The sequence below is a fragment of the Pistacia vera genome, unplaced genomic scaffold (assembly GCF_008641045.1).
Source record: "Pistacia vera cultivar Batoury unplaced genomic scaffold, PisVer_v2 Contig108, whole genome shotgun sequence".
NCBI lineage: Eukaryota > Viridiplantae > Streptophyta > Magnoliopsida > Sapindales > Anacardiaceae > Pistacia > Pistacia vera.
The window spans coordinates 1,126,426-1,145,904 of record NW_022195115.1 but is presented as its reverse complement, the minus strand read 5'-3'; the positions used below and the strand labels follow the sequence as shown (position 1 = coordinate 1,145,904).

Here is a 19,479-nt window from a genome sequence, read left to right as displayed (position 1 = left end):
AAAATGTGAAAAGCTTGAGAGGGTTTTTAGGACTCACAGGATATTACCAGCAGTTTGTAAAAGGCTACGGTTCCATTGCTCAACCTCTTACCCAATTATTGAAGAAAAATTCTTTTTGCTGGAGTACTGAAGCTCAGGAGGCCTTTGACACACTCAAAATGGCTATGACCACGGTGCCTGTTTTATTGATACCAAATTTTGAGCTCCCCTTGAAGATTCAAACGGAAGCCTCAGGAGCTAGAATGGGGGCTGTTTTAGTCTAGACTGCCAGACCAATTGCGTTCATCAGTAAGGCCTTCTCTCTTCAATCGCGGCTTAAATCCGCCTATGAGCGGGAACTTATGGCTATCGTCTTTGTGGTACGGAAATGGAGTCACTATCTCATTGGCCGAAAATTTATTATCAAGACGGATCAGCGAAGTTTGCAATTTCTTACCGACCAAAGGGTTAAAACACCGGATCAGCACAAATGGATCTCTAAGCTCATGGGGTACTCATTTGACATTCACTATCTCCCGGGCAGTTCTAACAAGGTGGCTGATGCCTTGTCCCAGCGGGAAGACCCACAGGAACTCACTGCCATCACCACGGTTTAGTTCACGGATTATGACGCTATAGCAGCTGATCCAAAGCTCAAAATTATTGTTCAGGATCTTCTATTCGACCCCAACAGTCGTCCTCATTACATGCTTCGGAAAGGGTGTTTATTGTTCAAACACAGGTTAGTCCTTCCTAAAAATTCATCATTCATTCCGAAACTACTTGAGGAGTTTCATTGTAGTCCGAGTGGGGGCCACTCTGGTTTCTTTCGAACTTATAAGAGAATTGCTGCTGTGGTGTTTTGGGAGGGTATCCGACGCGATGTGATGAAATTTGTTCAGTCCTGTGCTACCTGCCAAATTAACAAACACTCATCTCTGCGTCCTGCGGGGTTGTTACAGCCCCTGCTTATCCCAACCCAAGTGTTTAATGATCTTTCAATGGATTTTATAGGAGGATTGCCGAAAGCCAAAGGGGTTGACACTATTTTTGTGGTTGTCGATTGTCTCACAAAATACTCTCATTTCTTGTTGTTGACCCATCCTTATATCGCCAAAGACGTTGCTATTGTGTTTACCGGTGAGGTGGTCAGATTTCATGGATTTCCACAATCCATTATCTCGGATTGCGATAGGGTCTTCATGAGCCAATTTTGGCAAGAGTTGTTTAAATCTGCAGGTACCTCTCTTAAATTTAGCTCTGCCTACCATCCCCAAACGGATGGGCAAACGGAAGTGGTCAACCGGTGTTTAGAAGCCTACCTTCGTTGTTTTTGCAGCTCCCAACCCCGGCAGTGGCCCAAATGGTTAGCCTGGGCTGAGTTTTGGTACAACACTACGTACCACAGCTCCACCAAAATGACCCCCTTCAAAGCTTTGTATGGGCGAGACCCTCCCATTCTGTTTAAACTCATGGACTGCCCCTCCTTGATTGAAGATGTCAACTGCCAGATTAGGGACCAAAATGCCATATTGGACGACCTTAAGCACAATTTAGCTGCTGCCCAAGAACACATGAAATAGTCGGCCGATGCACACCGCCGGGAGGTGTTGTTTTAACCAGGGGATTACGCTTATTTAAAGCTTAAACCATATCGGTTTCGGTCCTTGGCTCGGAAGCTCAATGAGAAGCTCAGTCCTCGTTTCTATGGCCCCTTTAAGGTGTTAGAAAAGATTGGCCCAGTGGCTTACCGGTTGGAACTGCCTCCTACTTCTCGTATCCACCCGGTGTTTCATGTTTCCCAACTTAAACCAAGTCTCCATTCTTCAGTTCATGTTCAACAGCTTCCCTCGTTTTTAACTGAAGACTTAGAGCTACAGGTGCACCCTGAAGACGTCCTGTCCACCCGCAAATTGCTGGATGGTTCCCTAGAGGTTCTGATTAAATGGCGGGACCTTCCTCCATTTGAAGCTTCATGGGAGGCTTATGATGTAATATTGCTGCAGTTTCCTGATTTTCACCTTGAGGAGAAGGTGGATCTCGAAGGGGGGAGTATTGATATGCCTCCTATAACCCAAGTGTACAAAAAGAAGAAGAAAAAGGGCAACTTGGTCATTTCAGTGGACAAGGGCAGCAAGGGGAATTCAGATTAGAATTAGTTAAGGGGTATCTCCACGTAAGGGAGTGCGGAAAGTGTGAATTCAGTTATATATAAAGAGAGCAGTAGCTAGTTGTAAGGGGGGAGGAAAAACTAGGGAAATGTTGGGAGGTGCTAGACCCTCGAAGTGCTAGCAATCTTTTTATCTTTGTTATCGCTTTGTTATCATTTTTGCCATTGTTGTTATCACCTGTTGCTTGCAGAGTTCATTTATTTTAATTCTCTATATATATAAATCAGTGGTTGCAGTGACAGAGTGTGTTTCTGAGTTTTTATTACAGTATACTGTTGTGTTTGGACTGGTGTTCTCATCAGAATCTCTCTATCTTTGGTAGACTTGTTATTTCTCTCACCTTAAGTATAAACTTTATAAGAATTCAACACTTACACAAATCAATCTCATATTTATAACAAGAATCGTTACCTTTTGATGCTTATGATCAAAGCTCTATCAAAATCCAACCAAAAGCCCTTAAATCTTCCTTGGGAATTTGATGAAAAGATGAGAGAAATGGAGATTGGAAGTGGTGTGTGGGGTGTAGAGAATGGGAGAGTTTGTAAAACTAAACCCTTAATATCTCATATAAATACACATTCTTTCCCATTTTGCTCTTACACTTTCTTAGAAATTCTATCTTTGCCCTTTAATTCTTTGCAAATCCACCCCCATTTCCAATGCATTCTCTATGAAATTTTCTTACTTTTCACTCCCCACTTTTCCTGCTAATTAGGGATAGAATGGTCACTTTACCCATATGGAAAAATCCTCTAGAAACTTTAAAAGAAATTCAGCCAGCTCTTCGCCGCGGCGAAAAATTACATAGCGTACGTCGCCGCGGCGAAAAATTACATAGCGTACATCGCCGCGGCGAGGCTTATTCTTCGCCCTAGCGAAGTCTGTAATTCTCTAATTTCGCCAATCCTTCACCAAATTTAGGGCAACCAAGCATTATTCACAATATACAAACTTAACCAATGATAAACGAACAACACTAAGGGCCAATAAGCATATATAAATGATATACCTCAAAGTAGGCGTTACAGGCGACTCCAAAGTTCGAACCTAAGAAATCAATGAAGGGAGTAAATCTTCTTAACTATCAAACCAATCTGGTGGAGTTGATATAATTATATTCATGTTTGTTGTGTCAAAACGTTTTGTCTATCCATTATTTTGACTATGACATTACTTTATTTGTGTTTTTTATATTTTTTTTTAGTTGACTCGGTATATCTTTTTCATTTATAGAATTTTAAATATTTTTACCATTTTAATTGAATGTTCCTTTTTTTCACAAATTCTTTGTAGGATTTTCTAAGACATGGGAAGAAAACATGGTACGTTTAAATTAAAACTTCTTTTTATGTTTAATTATTGTAAACATGTTATATTAATTCTTTGGGTGATGAATATTTGATTGGAGGTTTATCTCAAGGCTTTATGAATAAAAAATGTATGAATTAATTTGTATAAAATATTAATACCATAATTAATTGTATAAAATATTTTCATAAAAAAAAATATATTACAAATTATGGAAATTAATATTGGGAAAAAAAATTAAAAAGTAATTTTAATAAACTATTATTTCTCATCGATAAAGAAAAAATGCACGTTATAATATCTACTAAAATTCAATTATATATCTTTGGTATATAAATGAATATTAATTTTTCATACTTTATTTTTCATAAGGGGTATTTACAGGAAAGCAATTTACAAAAAAAAGAACCAGTACCTAGTTAATAAATATGAAATAAAAGTACAATAATAATTAATAAGACAAAAATTTAACTTAATTATGGGCATTTTTATATCTCATATTTTTTTTTTTTTTTTTGGTCATGTTTGATTAATTAAAAATTTTACCAAAATTAATATTTCTCGTGATGTAATTTTCACTTGAATAATGTGTAATATTTTTATTAGTGGTTAATTAAAAGATGAAAACAAGATATTAATCAAAATCACACATTTGTAAAAGTTTGAAATAGCTTAAATTAGGTGAATATTGTAATCAATTAAGTAGAGAGGAAGCAATAAAATAATAATAATTTATATAAAATATTAATACCTTAATTAATTGGATGCCCCATTTCTAGATGTGAGATTGTGTGTAATCAAGTCAACAAGTAAAATATTTGAATTAAGGAAAAATAGAAAAGAAATGGTGGAACATCTCACCAAATCTTTGATTGAGACTTAATTAATCATGATTACAGCTAATTCTAGTACTAATAAATCAAAGGGAAAATTGAAGGCCACTACTTATTGCTTTGTATTTACAAGACATCAATTATCATTAACACAAAGTTTGGTATAAAATACTATATATTAATATTCAAATAAAGGATTATATAAGTCAAAGAGATATTAAGATTAACATTAATTTTAGAGTAAACGACTTTTTCTCTCAAAGGTTTGTCTTAATGACATTTTCCCACCAAAAAAATTTCAAAATATCATTTTCTTACCCAAAATTTATATTATTTTAATACTCAAAATACACTTCACTTTCTCAATCGATGTTCGATGAGTTATCAGGAGCTAGAGAAAGAGAGATTTTGTAGAGTGGAGGCTGATGGATTGAATGATGGTAACCGATTGAATATTTACCGTCAGAATCAACTATAAATCAACTAAAAACAGATAATCTTAGCTTTGTAGTGATTCACAATCAACGAAAAATTAAGTGCTAGAGTGAGAGAAGTTTTGTAGAAATGAGATCATATGTTCAAATGATGGTGACGAAGAGAATTTCTGTCATCGAAATTGGCTTTAGGTAATAACGGAATATAGACTTTGAGCGAAAAATAATATTTTGAAACTTTTTAGGTGATAAAAGTGTCATTAAGACATAGCTAGGGTAAGAAAAGGTCGTTTACTCTTAATTTTATTAAAAGTGGACTTAACATAGGCCTAGTTTTATTTATATATTTAAATATGATTTTATTATATATATATATTAGATTTGAAAAATTGAAACATGATATGGATAAGTACGTACATGTGAAGCATAATTATTTAATAATAATTACAAAATTCACAGTCTCATTCATAAAGAAAGAGATTTTTTTAAGTTATCTCAAAGTTGCTTGACCTGTCCAAACATGTATCAATAATGCTTCCTATTTTGTGGCTATTATTTAAATGCATTCCAATTTAATATATTTAATTTTGATTTTTCAAATCTTTTGAAATCCTGATAGAATTTGTCAAATCTTTTTAAATAGATTGTGTAATAAGTATTTGATTTATTCTTAAACTTTAAATAAGTAAAACGACAAGATTGTTTATTAAATCATAGCATGGAATAAGAAGTTCAATTACATGATAATGGTCAATTACTGACAGTTAAAAAGTTCCACTAAATTCAATTAAAGGACTTTTTCCCAAAATAGAGTACACTTTCTCATTAACAAATTTTTTTAATATTATTTTATTATCTAAATTTATATTTTATTTTTTATTTTAGTATTGTTGTGATCTCATACTACCATTCTCTTCTTCGATCATCACTTACCAAAACCTCTCAAACCTTACTCCTATCGATCCTATCAATCATTAATAATTGAGTGATTAGGATTTGTGCGATTGTCTCTTTCAAATTAAATTCTGATCAATCTCAATCACTAAAATTTAATATTCCACCACTAAAAGACTCATCGATCTCTTCTCTTTAAAAACCCTAATAACTTGGATCGAGTTTACTCATTGTTGTAGTAACATATGAATTTAGATAATAAATGTTATTTTAAAAGTACGTGAATACAAAGTCTCATCAGGCCATTATATATGTCAGAGAAAGTCGTTAACTCATTCAATTTAAAAAAAAAAAAAAACAAGGTAACATGGCTTTTGGAGAATCTGAATGGTCACATAAATACAATGGGAATAACAAAAATTACTAAAAAGGACCATTGAATAAAATATATGAGTAATACTATGCTTACTTACAATCTTACTAACCATCTTACAATCCTGAAAAATATAACGGTATAGTACGGGTACCATAAGCATAGTACTGATACTATACCGTTATATTTATCAGGATAGTAAGATGGTTAGTAAAATTGTGAGTAAACATAGTTTTATTGAAAATATATACTCTTGTGACATATTCAGCCAATACAGTGCTTGAATTATCACTGGCCTTCTCGAGAACTTAATATAATAAGTTATAAAATAAAAATACAAAATGCCACGTAGTAAAGTCATGTTAGCAGCAATTTGGCATGACGTGAGATCTATAAACAAAGCATTACAGGGGCATGCAAAACAACCATTTAGAATCAGAACCAGCGGATACTCGAGATTTTGATTTTGATTTCTACTCGAAATTAGCTTTCACAAAATAGGTTTCGATTCTAAAAATCAGGAACCGGTCGATTCCAATTCTAATTTCGATTCCACTCCTATAGGAACTAAAAACTGAAATAGCGAACTAGCGTTAGAACCAAAACTAGAATCGAGATTTGGGTACTCGAATAAGAGCCAATATTAAATTGTAATTTTTGTAAACTATTAGTGATGTATTTGTAATTTTAGAGGGTTTATTTGTTATTTTTTTAAACAGTAGAGATAATTAAATTTACCTAGTTATTGGCTTCTACGAATTAGAACCAATGGGTTTTGATTTCAATTCCAAATTTAAGAAACCGGTTGAAGCTGGTTCCTCTTTGAATTTGGACGGGTACCCAAGTATATAAATAAAATAACTACCTAAAGAGTGTTAGATTATTATAGTAATGAACAATCTAAAAATATATAATGCACCAATAGATAATAAAATTAAGATTCCAATTCGATGATCTTTAATGTTTACTAAAATATTCAAATACATCATAGTATCTACAGTAATTTAAAAATCCAATCTGGTTTGCCATTTGTCACGCTAACAAAAATTTCAATAAATTCTAAAATTAAGATATTAAATATCCAATTTGGTGTTGCCATCTGTCACACTAAAAAGAGAAATTGCATTTGATCAAGGAATCCAACTGCACTATCACGCCGCCATCGATTGACCGCCAACGAGAAGGGGTTATAAAATGTCCTCCTCAAGGTTTGAGGAAAATTAAAAACACCAAAAGGTTTGATTACTTTACCATAGTACCCTTTGTTTTATTATAAACCCTAAATTTAATTGAATAACATACTAAAAATTGAATAAAATAAAATGGGAGAGTCAAGTATAATAAGATAATCACCACTAGGTGGCCTGATGGTAAAAGAGGAAAGGAGTCCAATATGAGTTTTTGAGTTCGAGTCCTCCCAAACACTAATAAGGATGATTACTGAGGAGATTTACTAGATCATTTATTTCAAAATTTTGGGAGATTAGTTGAGATAAGTTGGTCCGAATACCCCTAGTTACCAAAAAAAAAAAAAAGTATAATGAGATCAAGAATACTAAAAAGTCTTTCCAAAACAAAGTCTCAAATCCTTTTCAGCTTTTATTTCTTCAATTTTTATATAATTGATAATTTAAGTTGAAGAAATAAAAACTTAAAAGAATTTGTAATTAGACAAAAGGTATTATAGTAATTTTTATGGTAAAACAAACTTTTTCTTTTTTTGGATATATTTGTTATTATTTGACACCTTTGGGTGTGTTTTATTTTCCTGAAACTTTGAGGAGGAAATTGTTATAAACCACAGCTAAAATTTCCACATGACGTGACCACCCACAAAATTAACAAAAAAGGGGAAGAAAATTATTAACAAAGCCAAACCTCTATTCAGTTTTTGCTTTTGTCACTTTCCAGCATCCTTTGCATCCAGACAGCTAAACTTGAGGTAATTAAAATAATAAATATTTATTAATTTATTATTGTTTAGCAGGCTTGGGATTCAAGGATTGTTTTATGTATAGAGAAAATGTCAAAAGGGGTTATTCCCAGGAAATTTCTTTGTATTTCTTGTGTTTTCTCGGTGAGCATTTAAAGATCAGACATTTGGCTTTCTTGTCATTTTCTAACCAAACCCAGATAAGCTTTTCTTGGTAAGTTGTTAAAGTTTAAATCTTCTCTGTCTACTTCCTTTGTTTTCTTAGAAGACTTTGTAAAGCTTTAATCTTCCAGGTTTTGTTTTTGAAATCTTACTGTTTTCTCAGAAGACTTTCTAAAGCTTTAATCTTCAAGGTTTTGTTTTTGAAATCTTACTTTGGATAGCCAGGTTCCTATCACATAACTGGGCATTAAGTTTGTTGTGGTTTAGCCTTTTTTGTTTTCTTCAGTTCTGTTTATTGTCTGGTTGGTTTTGGATTTGGTGGGTGTTAATTTCTGTTCTGTTCATGTTCTTTTCTTTTTCTTGGCTGCCATATGGGTTTCGATGAAAGTTGTCAACTTTTTAATATTGATTGATATTCTTTGTACAGTGATTTGACAAAAAATGGCGGAAGAGAAGTGTGTGATTGCCAAAGATGTTACTGAAGTAAGCTGTTTTTTTATCAACATTCTCGGAGTTTTTTATGGTTTATTGAATTTGAATCTCTGATGTTTACGTTTTGCCAACCTTATGCATGCTTTGGTTTTTGACTTGTATAGTTGATTGGTAACACACCATTGGTGTATCTCAACCGTATTGTGGATGGCTGTGTGGCTCGAATTGCTGCCAAGCTGGAGATGATGGAACCCTGCTCTAGTGTAAAAGATAGGTATTGAATCTCCTTTGTTCTGGATGTAGAGGATTCAAGAATAAGAGCATCATAGTCAAGGATTATGATACAGGTTCTATGAGATTCAAGATTATAGATTCAATGATGAACTGTTATTCTGGGGCTGGGGCTATATGAAACTGACATTCATGTCCAAAATGTTTGCTCTTATCAAATTTTGGTCTCCAATAAAATTCCCATGGCTCAATATCATCCAACCAATTGTGTTCGAGAAGTGTTTATTATCAAGTTGGGGTTGTTTTCAGTGAATATGACATTTTTGTTTGTTCCCTTGCTTGCAGGATCGGATATAGTATGATTGCAGATGCAGAGAAGAAGGGTCTCATTTCTCCGGGAGAGGTTAGTGATTGAGTTGTTCAGACACATGTTAGCTTCCTTTGTTGAAATGTTCACCAAGTTTAAACATAATTTTGCATTTTGTTGTTACTTTAATTTAGAGATCCAAGGCCTCTTCGCATCTTTTTCAATATTATCTTTCTGTTGATGCAGATACTATGTTCTTTTAGTGCTTCTGTAGTCTAAAACATGGATAGAGTGACGAGAAGGCTTTCTTTTTAACAAACTTTTTTCTTGTTCTTTTGTGGTTTAGAGTGTTCTGATTGAGCCTACCAGTGGTAATACTGGCATAGGGTTGGCGTTCATGGCAGCGGCCAAGGGTTACAAACTTATTATTACAATGCCATCTTCAATGAGTCTTGAGAGAAGAATGGTTCTCCGAGGTTTTGGAGCTGAGCTTGTTCTCACTGATCCAGCTAGGGGCATGAAAGGGGCTGTTCAGAAGGCAGAAGAGATAAGGGATAAGACACCCAATTCCTTTATTCTTCAGCAATTTGAAAACCCTGCCAACCCAAAGGTAATGTTTATATCAAATTTTCTGCATGCATTTGGAGAGGTTTTCAATCTGGTTCTTCTGTCTGTTTAGGTCCACTATGAGACTACTGGACCAGAGATCTGGAAAGGGACAGGTGGGAAAGTTGATGCCCTTGTTTCTGGTATCGGGACTGGTGGTACGGTCACAGGTGCTGGAAAGTATCTTAAAGAGCAGAACCCTGATGTTAAGGTAAGCTTTCAGTGCTTGATTTGAATGGAAAAAAGTTTTAATAGAAATTTGTTTAGTGTGTATACTGATTTTCTTATTTCTCATGTTTTCTGTTTACAACCTTGCTTTGTGTAGCTCTATGGTGTAGAACCAGTAGAAAGTGCTATATTGTCTGGAGGGAAGCCAGGTGAGTCACATGCTCTATTCACATTCTTCTTCCTTGTATTTCATACTTGTTTGAGTTGTACTTACATAAGTTATTCTATACATGAATGTGTATTTGCAAAATGGCTACCATGGATGAAGGAAATTGAGGACACTTAGGGTTTGGAGGACGCATCATTCAGACCCTTATTAATTTCTCCACTTTTTTTTTTTTTAAAATAAATTTTTATCGTATTCTTCTTTCTTGATATTTATTCTTCAAATTTGATTTGGTTGAGTGGTCATATCTTTGTTGGTGTTGATATTTATCTTTGTTCATAACAAGTTTGCCATAGTTATGATTGGTTGTTTGTATATCTTCATATCTGTGTCAGCTTTGCCTACTTAGCAATTCCTCTGATATTTGAGATCTTCTGTCAAATTTACCTGTATTTATACATTTTGGAAGTGAGCAGTATCTTCTTTTTTGTTATAGTGCTAGAAGATGAACTGAATGCTTTTAAATATCTTAGGTCCTCACAAGATTCAAGGAATTGGTGCTGGCTTCATCCCCGGAGTTTTGGATGTGAACATGCTTGATGATGTTGTTCAAGTAAGCGTCAAAACATTTGATTGGATTTATCTTCCATTCAACATGTGAAGTAATTTGTCTGTTAATATGATCTCTATTGTTCATTTTAGTCATTTCCGTAAGTGAAAGAATTGTTACACAATGAGGAATATCATTCATGCGAATGCACTTGTCTTTCAAGTACGATTGGGTTCTGTTCTCTAAACAGGATCATGTGACACAGGATCATGTGACACATTTTTCTGTCTCTGGAAGGCTTGTCAAGTGACAATGAATGCCTGTTAGCTTGAAGCAGCTTGACTGTTTCGTGGTTCAATCAATTTGGATGAACCAAAAATCTAGGATTTTAAATCCTTAATTAGGCGATGTAAGATTTGGTGATTTTGCCTGAAGTCTTTCTCTGTGGAGGGTGCATAGATACACCATTTTATTGTGCATATGCAAGGGGATATAAGTAACAAGTCTGAGACACAGCCACATTTTTTCGAGAATTTACAATTCCTTATCTTTCTGAATTTGGCCATGGCCGTTGTGATAGTTATGATGTTTTTTTTGTCATTTTGATGAACTCATTACCACATTATTCCTCCCTAAGATGTTGAAGTCAATAATTTATAACAGAAATCAAATCATAATGACAATATGGCTTTGCTGGCATTTGCAGATATCAAGTGATGAAGCAATTGAAACTGCCAAGCTTCTTGCACTGAAAGAAGGATTGTTGGTAAGTTTGACTCTAATAATCTGTTTCAAAAAGGAAGCCCTGAGGTTTTCTTTATCATTTCCGGATTTTATCACAAAATTTCTTGGTATATGAATCAAAAGTCCTTTATTGGATGCTTCTGTGATTACCTAACTTTTGTAATAATTGTAAAAATGCTATTGCAGGTTGGGATATCATCTGGTGCCGCTGCTGCTGCTGCAATTAAGATAGCAAAGAGGCCAGAAAATGCTGGAAAACTTATTGTGGTAAGTTTGATGCTTTTTTGACAGAGATATAGCAGTTTACATGTTATGATTAAGCCATCTGTTTAAGCTATCCTAGGTATATATAACTAATAGGTGCTCTAAGAAAGAAATTTCTTGTTGCACACTGTATATAAATCCCTTTAATCATGTCGAAAAGATTTTACTTCTTGTCTGGTCAAGTAACGAATTGTGCGGCTGATCTCTTCTTTTGAATCTTAAACAGGTTGTTTTCCCCAGCTTTGGAGAGCGTTACCTCTCGTCTGTGCTGTTTGAATCAATTAAAAAGGAGGCAGAAAGTATGACATTTGAGCCTTGAAGCATTCCCCAAGTCCAAAAGGTGCCAAATCTGTATTCTACGCTAATGGCGTCCGAAGATTGAAGCGGAGAAAACACTTTTCAAGTTACGGTTTTATTTGGTTTGGATGTTTTTGCTTCTTCATGTTTTATAAATAAATAGTTAGAAATAACCCTTTAAGGCTTCACAGCTTGTGTAAAATCTTAGGAAAAAGGTGAACTCAGAACTGTGGAGTCTTTTGTTGCTATCAAATATGAATAAAGAATGGCTTGTGATATTCTAGTAAATTGTTTACTGCTCTCGCTTTTGATATTCACTCATTGCATGGTTGGTTGGTGTTGTGTTGAAACAAACCACATATTAACAAGAATTCGCGATGATATTCAGCTGCATAACACATTAACATGGATGTAATCTCTATATAATCCTGCATATTGTATGCTAGTGAGATTATATTGAGAATGTGACTAGCTTTAGAAACATGTGTACAAGCTTGTAATGAAGGACACGGCTTTGCTCGTGAGGCTAGCAAATGGGGTATTAAGCTGGCTACTGCTTGTGAAGTAGGGAAGGAGATCAAATTTGAAATTTGAAATCGAAGCAATGTATATTATAGTTGAATTCCAATTAAACTAGATTCTAGCTATACAATTACAATTAATGGTATGGCCGAAATGATCAAAATTTGCCCTCTTCACATCAATTAATAGTATCTGTATGGCCAAAATTAAGCCAAAAGGTACACACCTAAACAAATTAAGCCAATTAGGGTTGAATTTGATTAGAATTTGACTTGAGAGAGGCAGTTACGTAAATCATAATTGCTTGATTGTCGGCGATTGACAGGGTTGGTAGGAGTAAAGTTTAAGAGGTTTTGGTGTGAGATAGCAACGATGTTAGAACCGAAAACGAAATATAAATTTAAATAATAAAGTGATATTTAAAACAAAAAGTGTTATTTGAGTGAAAAAAAGTCCAAAATTAAGCAAGCGAATTTGGGTTAGAAAAAGTAGTCTGCTCATTAATAGTACGGCCAAAATTAAGTCAACCCGGCAAAAATTAAGCCAAAACTTGCTTACAAATAAGTTATTGTTTTAACAACATTTGCCTGGTATTTTGAACGAAAATAAAATTGTAATATGAATTGAATTAGGAGGGGTTGCGCGTACGCAGCCCCCGCTACCACAAATTATGACGTACAGTCTCCACAAAGGGAGATGTTAGGGTGGTGCACCTCCTTTAAGTGCAATGGAGGCCACCTCCCTAGGCCATGGGCCTTCTTGATCACCCATCGACCCCGTCCAGGTATGTAAGTTGTGCTGTTCGTCTTTTCTTTGTTTTATACTTATCCTTCCATTTCCATCCCTTTATGCTTTTCCTATGTGGGACACTCCCCAACTTTCACTTGTTAAACTTCCAAATTATTCAGATTTTTCTGGACTCCCGTTTTTTTTTAATTAAAATTCAGCTTTTTATATTAACATTGAAATTTCTTTTCAAAAAATTACCCAACAACTCTTGATAAAACTTCAAAAGGGAATTAATTGAATACAACATAAACTTCAAGTGAATTGATTAGTTCCCTTTCCCAATGGGTATCCTTGATTGTATAATTTTATAAATTCTTCCAATTGAAATTAATTTATTTCTATTAGTTTGATCAACTACCTATACAACTTTTAAGCATATATGTTCTATAAACATATAAATTATTTCATCTTTCTGAATTATGATTAGATAATAAAAGAATTTAAACATTAATTTATTTCAACTGTTCATACAATAAGAGTAATAAATATTCATTAACTTTTTTTTTTAGTAACCGAGGTGTCTGAATCAACTTGTACGTTCCTTAATGTTCATTGAACAAAGTGGGTTTTAGGAAAGCTACAATGAAAATATCAGGATTGGCTCCAACAGGTTAATTAGAATTTATAAACCAAATTAAATAGTTTAAATAAACAGCGCTAAGATTTTGCCGCAAATTACTAAATGAACAGATCACAAAGCTTGAGATAAGAGACTTGGATAGGAGCCGCGCGAACGCAGGCCCCCACTGTCACAAATTATGACGTAGGCTCTCCCTCTTGGGGAGACCTTAGGCTGGTGCACCTCCCAAGTGCAATGGAGGCCACCACCCTAGGCCATGAGTCTTCTTGATCGCCCATTGACCCCGTCCAGGTAAGTATGTTTTCCAGAGTTTTGTGCTTATATTTTAAAGTTGCCACCATGGACTCCAATAGTTTAACTTGTCAATGTGGGACTAAAAATTCTTATCAAATGCTTGACAAGCCAGAGTTAGTTTCAGTAACGTGAGGCATCAAATGACCAAAACATTGGATAAAATCAAAGTGAGCTTGTTGACAGTTTTATAAACTGATATAAGTAATCCGAACTCATATTCTACTTTCATTAGAAATTAGCACTTTAGAATGAATAAAATCCATATTAAACAATCAAATCTAAAATCTTTTAACAAGAACAAATAGATAATTTCCCACTACAGAAACAATTCGAAATTAGAAAGAAAAATAAAAATCAATCACTTTTCATTTTTGCAGCAGTCCATTGGAGTTGAGGAGTTACCATCCATTACATTTTACATGGTGGTTGGACTCCATTATGAATTTAGATCACATTCGGCTTCTTATCTCTTTTCTTTCGGATCTCGGGTTATGGATGGATGGGGCTGAGAGGAAGAAGATAGCAGCAACTAAGCCTGGATTATGGAAGAAGGTAGGAGCAACAATTGGTTCCATTGTGGGATGGGATAGGCTCTTATACTCGTATTGTGTGCCTAGTCTAGCATTGGATGACCTCATACAACAACTATTCTAGCTACTATCAGAGTGTACTGTTAAAAATTCAATGAGCATATTATTTTTTTATAGTGATCTAACATCAGAATACTCTGCAATTTTGTCATTCAAGCTACAATCCATCAAAAATCAACCTTTGACCTAGATTGTTCTACAATCAAGAAGGCACTAGTTTCAACACTTCATCCATCTGTAGTGTATAAACAAAACTTAAAATATAAAGGAATTGCAAATTTTAAAATTGGATTGAGGTAGGGGCCGCGCGAACGCAGGCCCCCGCTACCACAAATTATGACGTAGGCTCTCCTACTTGAGGAGACCTTAGCGTGGTGCACCTCCCAAGTGCAATGGAGGCCACCACCCTAGGCCATGGGTCATCCTGATCGCCCATTGACCCCGTCCAGGTAAGTATGTTTCTCAGTGCGTTGCACTTCTATTTTAAACCCCTCCCCTGCAGATCTACCACTGTAGTTTCTCGATGTGGGACTACAGTTTGAGGGGTGTGGCTAAACTAAACTGTTGAATCAATCCTAATTTAGGCCGGAATCATTTTGAGTGTCAATTTTTTATTTTGGGGCTTTGAGCAGTATTGGATTAAAGAATCTTCAATCAAATATGTAATAATATTTTACCAAAGATTTTCTTAGATTGTTAACAATAACACTATTCGATTCATAGATTTAAATGAAAATATTTAGAATCAAAGAAGAAATGGCCACTCGAAGACAACTTTGTAAATTATAATCAACCACCGTAAACAGGATCAACATCATTCCACTGACCAACATTAAGAGAGACAATCTATAATAATTAGGCTTTCTAATTGATAGGGGCCGCGCGAACGCAGGCCCCCACTATCACAAATTATGACGTAGGCTCCACCACTTTGGGTAGACCTTAAGCGGGTGCGCCTCCCAAGTGCAATGGAGGCCACCAACCTAGGCCATGAGCTTTCTTGATCGCCCATTGACCCCGTCCAGGTAAGTATGTTTGCGTGGGGGTTCGCTCTTCAATATATACCGGCTTGGCCTCAACTCTCGCTTTGTGTTGCTTCAGTGTGGGATATTCTTAACGAGGTTCTCTCACTCTCTGGGGCCTATTTTCGCTATTTTTATTTTTTAAATGTCCTCTCGTACTCAAGATATTAACTATGGAATTTTCGGTTCATGCTAGTTTTATTTTGCTTGTTTGTTCATGAGAGCTTTATCTTTCGACACCACTGTTTGATTGTATTAGAATGGGGCAGAAAACATGAACATTTATTGACATATTATCATCTCCCAATAAAATAAAAACTGTGTTCATGAGAACAGAAGAAAGAAAATTGCAGCAGTTATGGTTTCATTGTCATTCTGGCTTGGCTGATCAGAAAGTGAAACTATTGCGTCTTCTGTGGTTTCTTTCTATTTGTCTTCAATTACCGTAATCTCATCTGCAATGTGGATTTGTTCAATTGATAGGCAATACGCCAATGGTACAATATCTCAACCATGTTGTGGATGGTTGCGTTGCCCCTATCGCCGCCAAGCTAGAAATGATGGAACGCTCTTGTGCCAAAGACAACTCTCTCTCTCCCTATATATATATATATATATATGTTTGGCATAAAGGGTTGCATATGATACGATCAAAGATGCAGAGGATAGGGGCTTAATTACCTCGGGAAAAGTATGCAATGAAAATCTTCCGTTTTTAAGGTTGATTTGTTAGGCTAATCATAAAGCCTTATGCACTTGTCAATTGTTTTATTTTCAGTCCTCTTAAAATTTAAATTGTCTCTTATGTTAAATATACATTTCAATGTAAGTACATTAACTTTTGGAGCAGAGATATATATGGTCGACGAGGGGAAAATGAATAGTACACCTAATGGTTATATGCTTTGGCAATATGCATATCCTGACAATTCTGAGGTATTCCAACAAATATTTGAACGTGTTTGTGATCATATTTGTAGATTCATTATGAAACCACTGGTTAGAGATATGGAAAGACTCTATAGGGAAAGTCGATGCCCTTATCGCGGGGGATAGGGACTGGTGGTACAATATCTAGTACTGAGAGATTCCTCAAAGAGAAGAACCCAAATATTAAGGTTGTCTCCAGTGTATTGTTTGAGCATTTATATAAGTTTTGAGATAGAGGAAAAGATGTCCTGATTATTTGTGCTAATAATTTGTTCTTTTTGTGTATTTTTTGAGCGTTTGATTTTGTGTAAATTTTGTGGTGCAACATGTTATAGACTTATAGGCAACCATTCAAATTGTTTGGGTTGTGGGTCGGTGTGCAGGAGACTTTTCCTGTGGAGGAGAGCGTTGTCTGTCTACAGAGCTGTTTGACTCCATTAGACTCATTGAGTTATTACTCTAATTTACAAAACACATCCTATAAATTTCTCTGAACTAAAAGATTGAAGTAATTAATGATTGAATAAAACATCTTTTCTGAACATTATCAATTGGAACAAGTTGAAACATAAACATCATAAGAAACTTAACTTAAAATTGGTAGAGGCCGCGCGAACGCAGGCCTCCGCTACCACAAATTATGACGCAGGCTCTGCCGATTTGGGCAGACCTTAGGCTGGTGCACCTCCCAAGTGCAATGGAGGCCACCACCCTAGGCCATGAGTCTTCCTGATCGCCCATTGACCCCGTCCAGGTAAGTATGTTTCAGTGGTGAGCTAACCTCTTTACTTGTACATGTGACGCTTTTACTTGCATTTATATCAGATAGATGTGGGATTTAGGAAGCTTGTTCTTTTGCCATTGCCATTCTTTTGGATTTTTCACCTAAAAAAATGGCTCTATCTTACTGGCATCAATGTCACTAAGAGAGAGAGGTTTTTGAAACAACTGTGTCGACTGCCCAACCCTCTACAAAAAGAGTTTACTCTTTAATGAAATGTAGATGGAAGTGTTCAAATTATTGTTTTTAAACTAATTCCAAGTATGTTTGGGATATCTGTTTTATGTTTGAAATACACAAAATATTTGTATTCATTATTTTTTAAATTAGAAAGATGTTTGGATATAAAACACTTTTAAAGTACTTTCACAAAAAAATACTATTGCAACGAGCTGTGGTCCAACTAGTAACTGGACTTCCAATGGGCGAACTTTACTTGCAATATCAGAGGTTCGAATCTCACTAGAAATAACTTGTGACTTGAGGCATTTACCTGAGTCTTGATCGGGAATTAGTTTCATATTTTTGGGTGTGGGAATGTCTCGAGAAGAATAAATACTATTGCCTAAAAATATATTTTGCACTTATAATGGAAAAGCACTTGTATATCATCACCTGATAGAAAGTAATTCAGAGTAATTTTTTTAATTACAAAGACTTTTAATGTGAATGAAACACTATATGATGCATAAAAACTCTTATAATTGTAAAATAAATAAATAAATTAGCAGTCTCAAAACTTACCCCCCACGGCGCCCTTAGGACCATGTCATAATCTACTACCATTTTTCAAAATAATTAAGTTGAATTCTATAATCAGATTCATGTTACTGATTTTGACATCATTAAAAAAAAAAAAAAATGTATTCATCAAAACAGAAGAAAGAAAACTGCAGTTAATAGTTTGATGGTTAATGAAACATGTCAAATTAATACTCAAAGGAGAAGAAACTTATCCACACAATACAAAAAGAAAGTAAAAATTTAGAGATCATAACAAAATTTATTTCATATATGAATTTTATGTTTCTTACTGGCGGAATCTATGAATTTATTTATTATTTTTTTTTTTTGTAATCAAGGTGTTCGGGAAATCTACGATTCTTTTAGCATGCTTAAGACAGGGATCGTGCGCTCGTTAACTTTTTGAAAACACTAATTTATTAGATGATACCACTTATCTATTATTATAAACTAAGGCTCAGACAGGGGCGGATTTAATGAATGACGAGGGGACACGACCCCCACTCAATTTTTTTAAAATTTAAAATTTATATTTATATTGATTTAAATTTTGCCCCTATAAAAGTTTGAGATTTTGAGAACGGAACGGTCTGGTCCCTGCGGTAAGTTTGGATTTTGTTTTTGTAAAACCCCGTTTTTAATCCTAACATATTTATTACCTATTGTTTGTGATTTTTATTTTTATGCAAGGGGATCTATTAGTTTTTAAAAGTTTTATTAGAAGTGAAAATTAAAGGAATAAGAGTTGTTAGGTTTGCACGTAACTAAGGGGAGAAATCTGGGCATTTTTATAATAGACTGCTAATCAACTTAATCCTTTTATTCTCCTTTTTGGGTGATGTGCTTGAGGTTATTGAAGAAAATGGTTTAAATCCTGAACAAAGGGATGAAGCATGTAATCTATTAGATTTAATCTATTCCTTTGATTTTGCATTTAGCTTACATATGATGAAAAATATATTGACAATTACTAATGAGTTGTCACAAGCATTGCAGGGAAAAGATCAAGACATTGTAAATGCTATGGCCATAGTCAAAGTCCGGATGTGAATCTTTGTTGAGTGAAGTTTCTTCATTTTGCCAAAAGCATGATATTGCCATTTTGAATATCAATGATATGTTTGCAATTCGAAGGCGGCCACGATAGAGAGTTGAGCACATGACAAATTTTCATCACTATTGAGTTGAATTGTTCTTGTGATGAATTGGCTGAGTTACAAGGAATTGGTGATTTGGCTAAGAATTTAGTTCGGTTTAAATTTTTTTTTTTCGTATCTGTTGGTGTATAAGCTTGTAAACGTTGCATTGGTTTTACCAGTTGCGATTGTGCAAGCGTTGAAAGGGCCTTTTCTATAGTGAATTTTATGAAAAG

The 19,479-nt window shown here is 34.7% G+C and overlaps 1 protein-coding gene and 5 non-coding genes across 11 annotated transcripts; 1 reads left to right on the top strand and 5 right to left on the bottom strand.

Moving 5' to 3' along the window:
• The first annotated feature begins 7,851 nt into the window (after positions 1 to 7,851).
• On the top strand, positions 7,852 to 12,143 carry LOC116133351 (cysteine synthase). 6 transcript variants are annotated; one of them, XM_031419075.1, is made up of 11 exons: positions 7,852 to 7,937; positions 8,518 to 8,573; positions 8,687 to 8,796; positions 9,099 to 9,156; positions 9,407 to 9,670; positions 9,740 to 9,877; positions 9,992 to 10,043; positions 10,534 to 10,613; positions 11,257 to 11,316; positions 11,481 to 11,561; positions 11,785 to 12,143. In XM_031419075.1, exons 2-11 carry the CDS (start codon positions 8,532 to 8,534, stop codon positions 11,875 to 11,877), a joined length of 978 nt encoding a protein of 325 aa, XP_031274935.1. In that variant the 5' UTR covers positions 7,852 to 7,937; positions 8,518 to 8,531; the 3' UTR covers positions 11,878 to 12,143. The 6 variants fall into 6 exon arrangements, with proteins under 6 accessions (XP_031274935.1, XP_031274928.1, XP_031274941.1 ...); XM_031419068.1 differs by lacking the exon at positions 7,852 to 7,937 and adding an exon at positions 7,985 to 8,142; XM_031419081.1 differs by lacking the exon at positions 7,852 to 7,937 and adding an exon at positions 8,177 to 8,221.
• Positions 12,144 to 13,009: 866 nt separating this feature from the next.
• On the bottom strand, positions 13,010 to 13,169 carry LOC116134247. Its single transcript, XR_004128699.1, has one exon. It is a non-coding gene; the product is annotated as a U1 spliceosomal RNA (small nuclear RNA).
• Positions 13,170 to 13,884: 715 nt separating this feature from the next.
• LOC116134303 lies at positions 13,885 to 14,045 on the bottom strand. Its single transcript, XR_004128714.1, has one exon. It is a non-coding gene; the product is annotated as a U1 spliceosomal RNA (small nuclear RNA).
• Positions 14,046 to 14,926: 881 nt separating this feature from the next.
• Positions 14,927 to 15,087, bottom strand: LOC116134311. The gene has a single exon (XR_004128715.1). It is a non-coding gene; the product is annotated as a U1 spliceosomal RNA (small nuclear RNA).
• Positions 15,088 to 15,501: 414 nt separating this feature from the next.
• Positions 15,502 to 15,663, bottom strand: LOC116134240. Its single transcript, XR_004128698.1, has one exon. It is a non-coding gene; the product is annotated as a U1 spliceosomal RNA (small nuclear RNA).
• A 1,519-nt stretch (positions 15,664 to 17,182) lies between these two features.
• LOC116134318 lies at positions 17,183 to 17,344 on the bottom strand. Its single transcript, XR_004128716.1, has one exon. It is a non-coding gene; the product is annotated as a U1 spliceosomal RNA (small nuclear RNA).
• Between the last annotated feature and the right edge of the window lie 2,135 nt (positions 17,345 to 19,479).

Bases quoted from the DNA above. Each gene is read 5' to 3' on its own strand.
- LOC116133351 (XM_031419075.1), top strand. From the start codon at position 8,532: ATGGCGGAAGAGAAGTGTGTGATTGCCAAAGATGTTACTGAA. The intron at 9,671-9,739 runs GTAATGTTTATA...CTGTCTGTTTAG, and splicing joins AAAACCCTGCCAACCCAAAG to GTCCACTATGAGACTACTGG. The intron at 11,562-11,784 runs GTAAGTTTGATG...AATCTTAAACAG, and splicing joins ATGCTGGAAAACTTATTGTG to GTTGTTTTCCCCAGCTTTGG.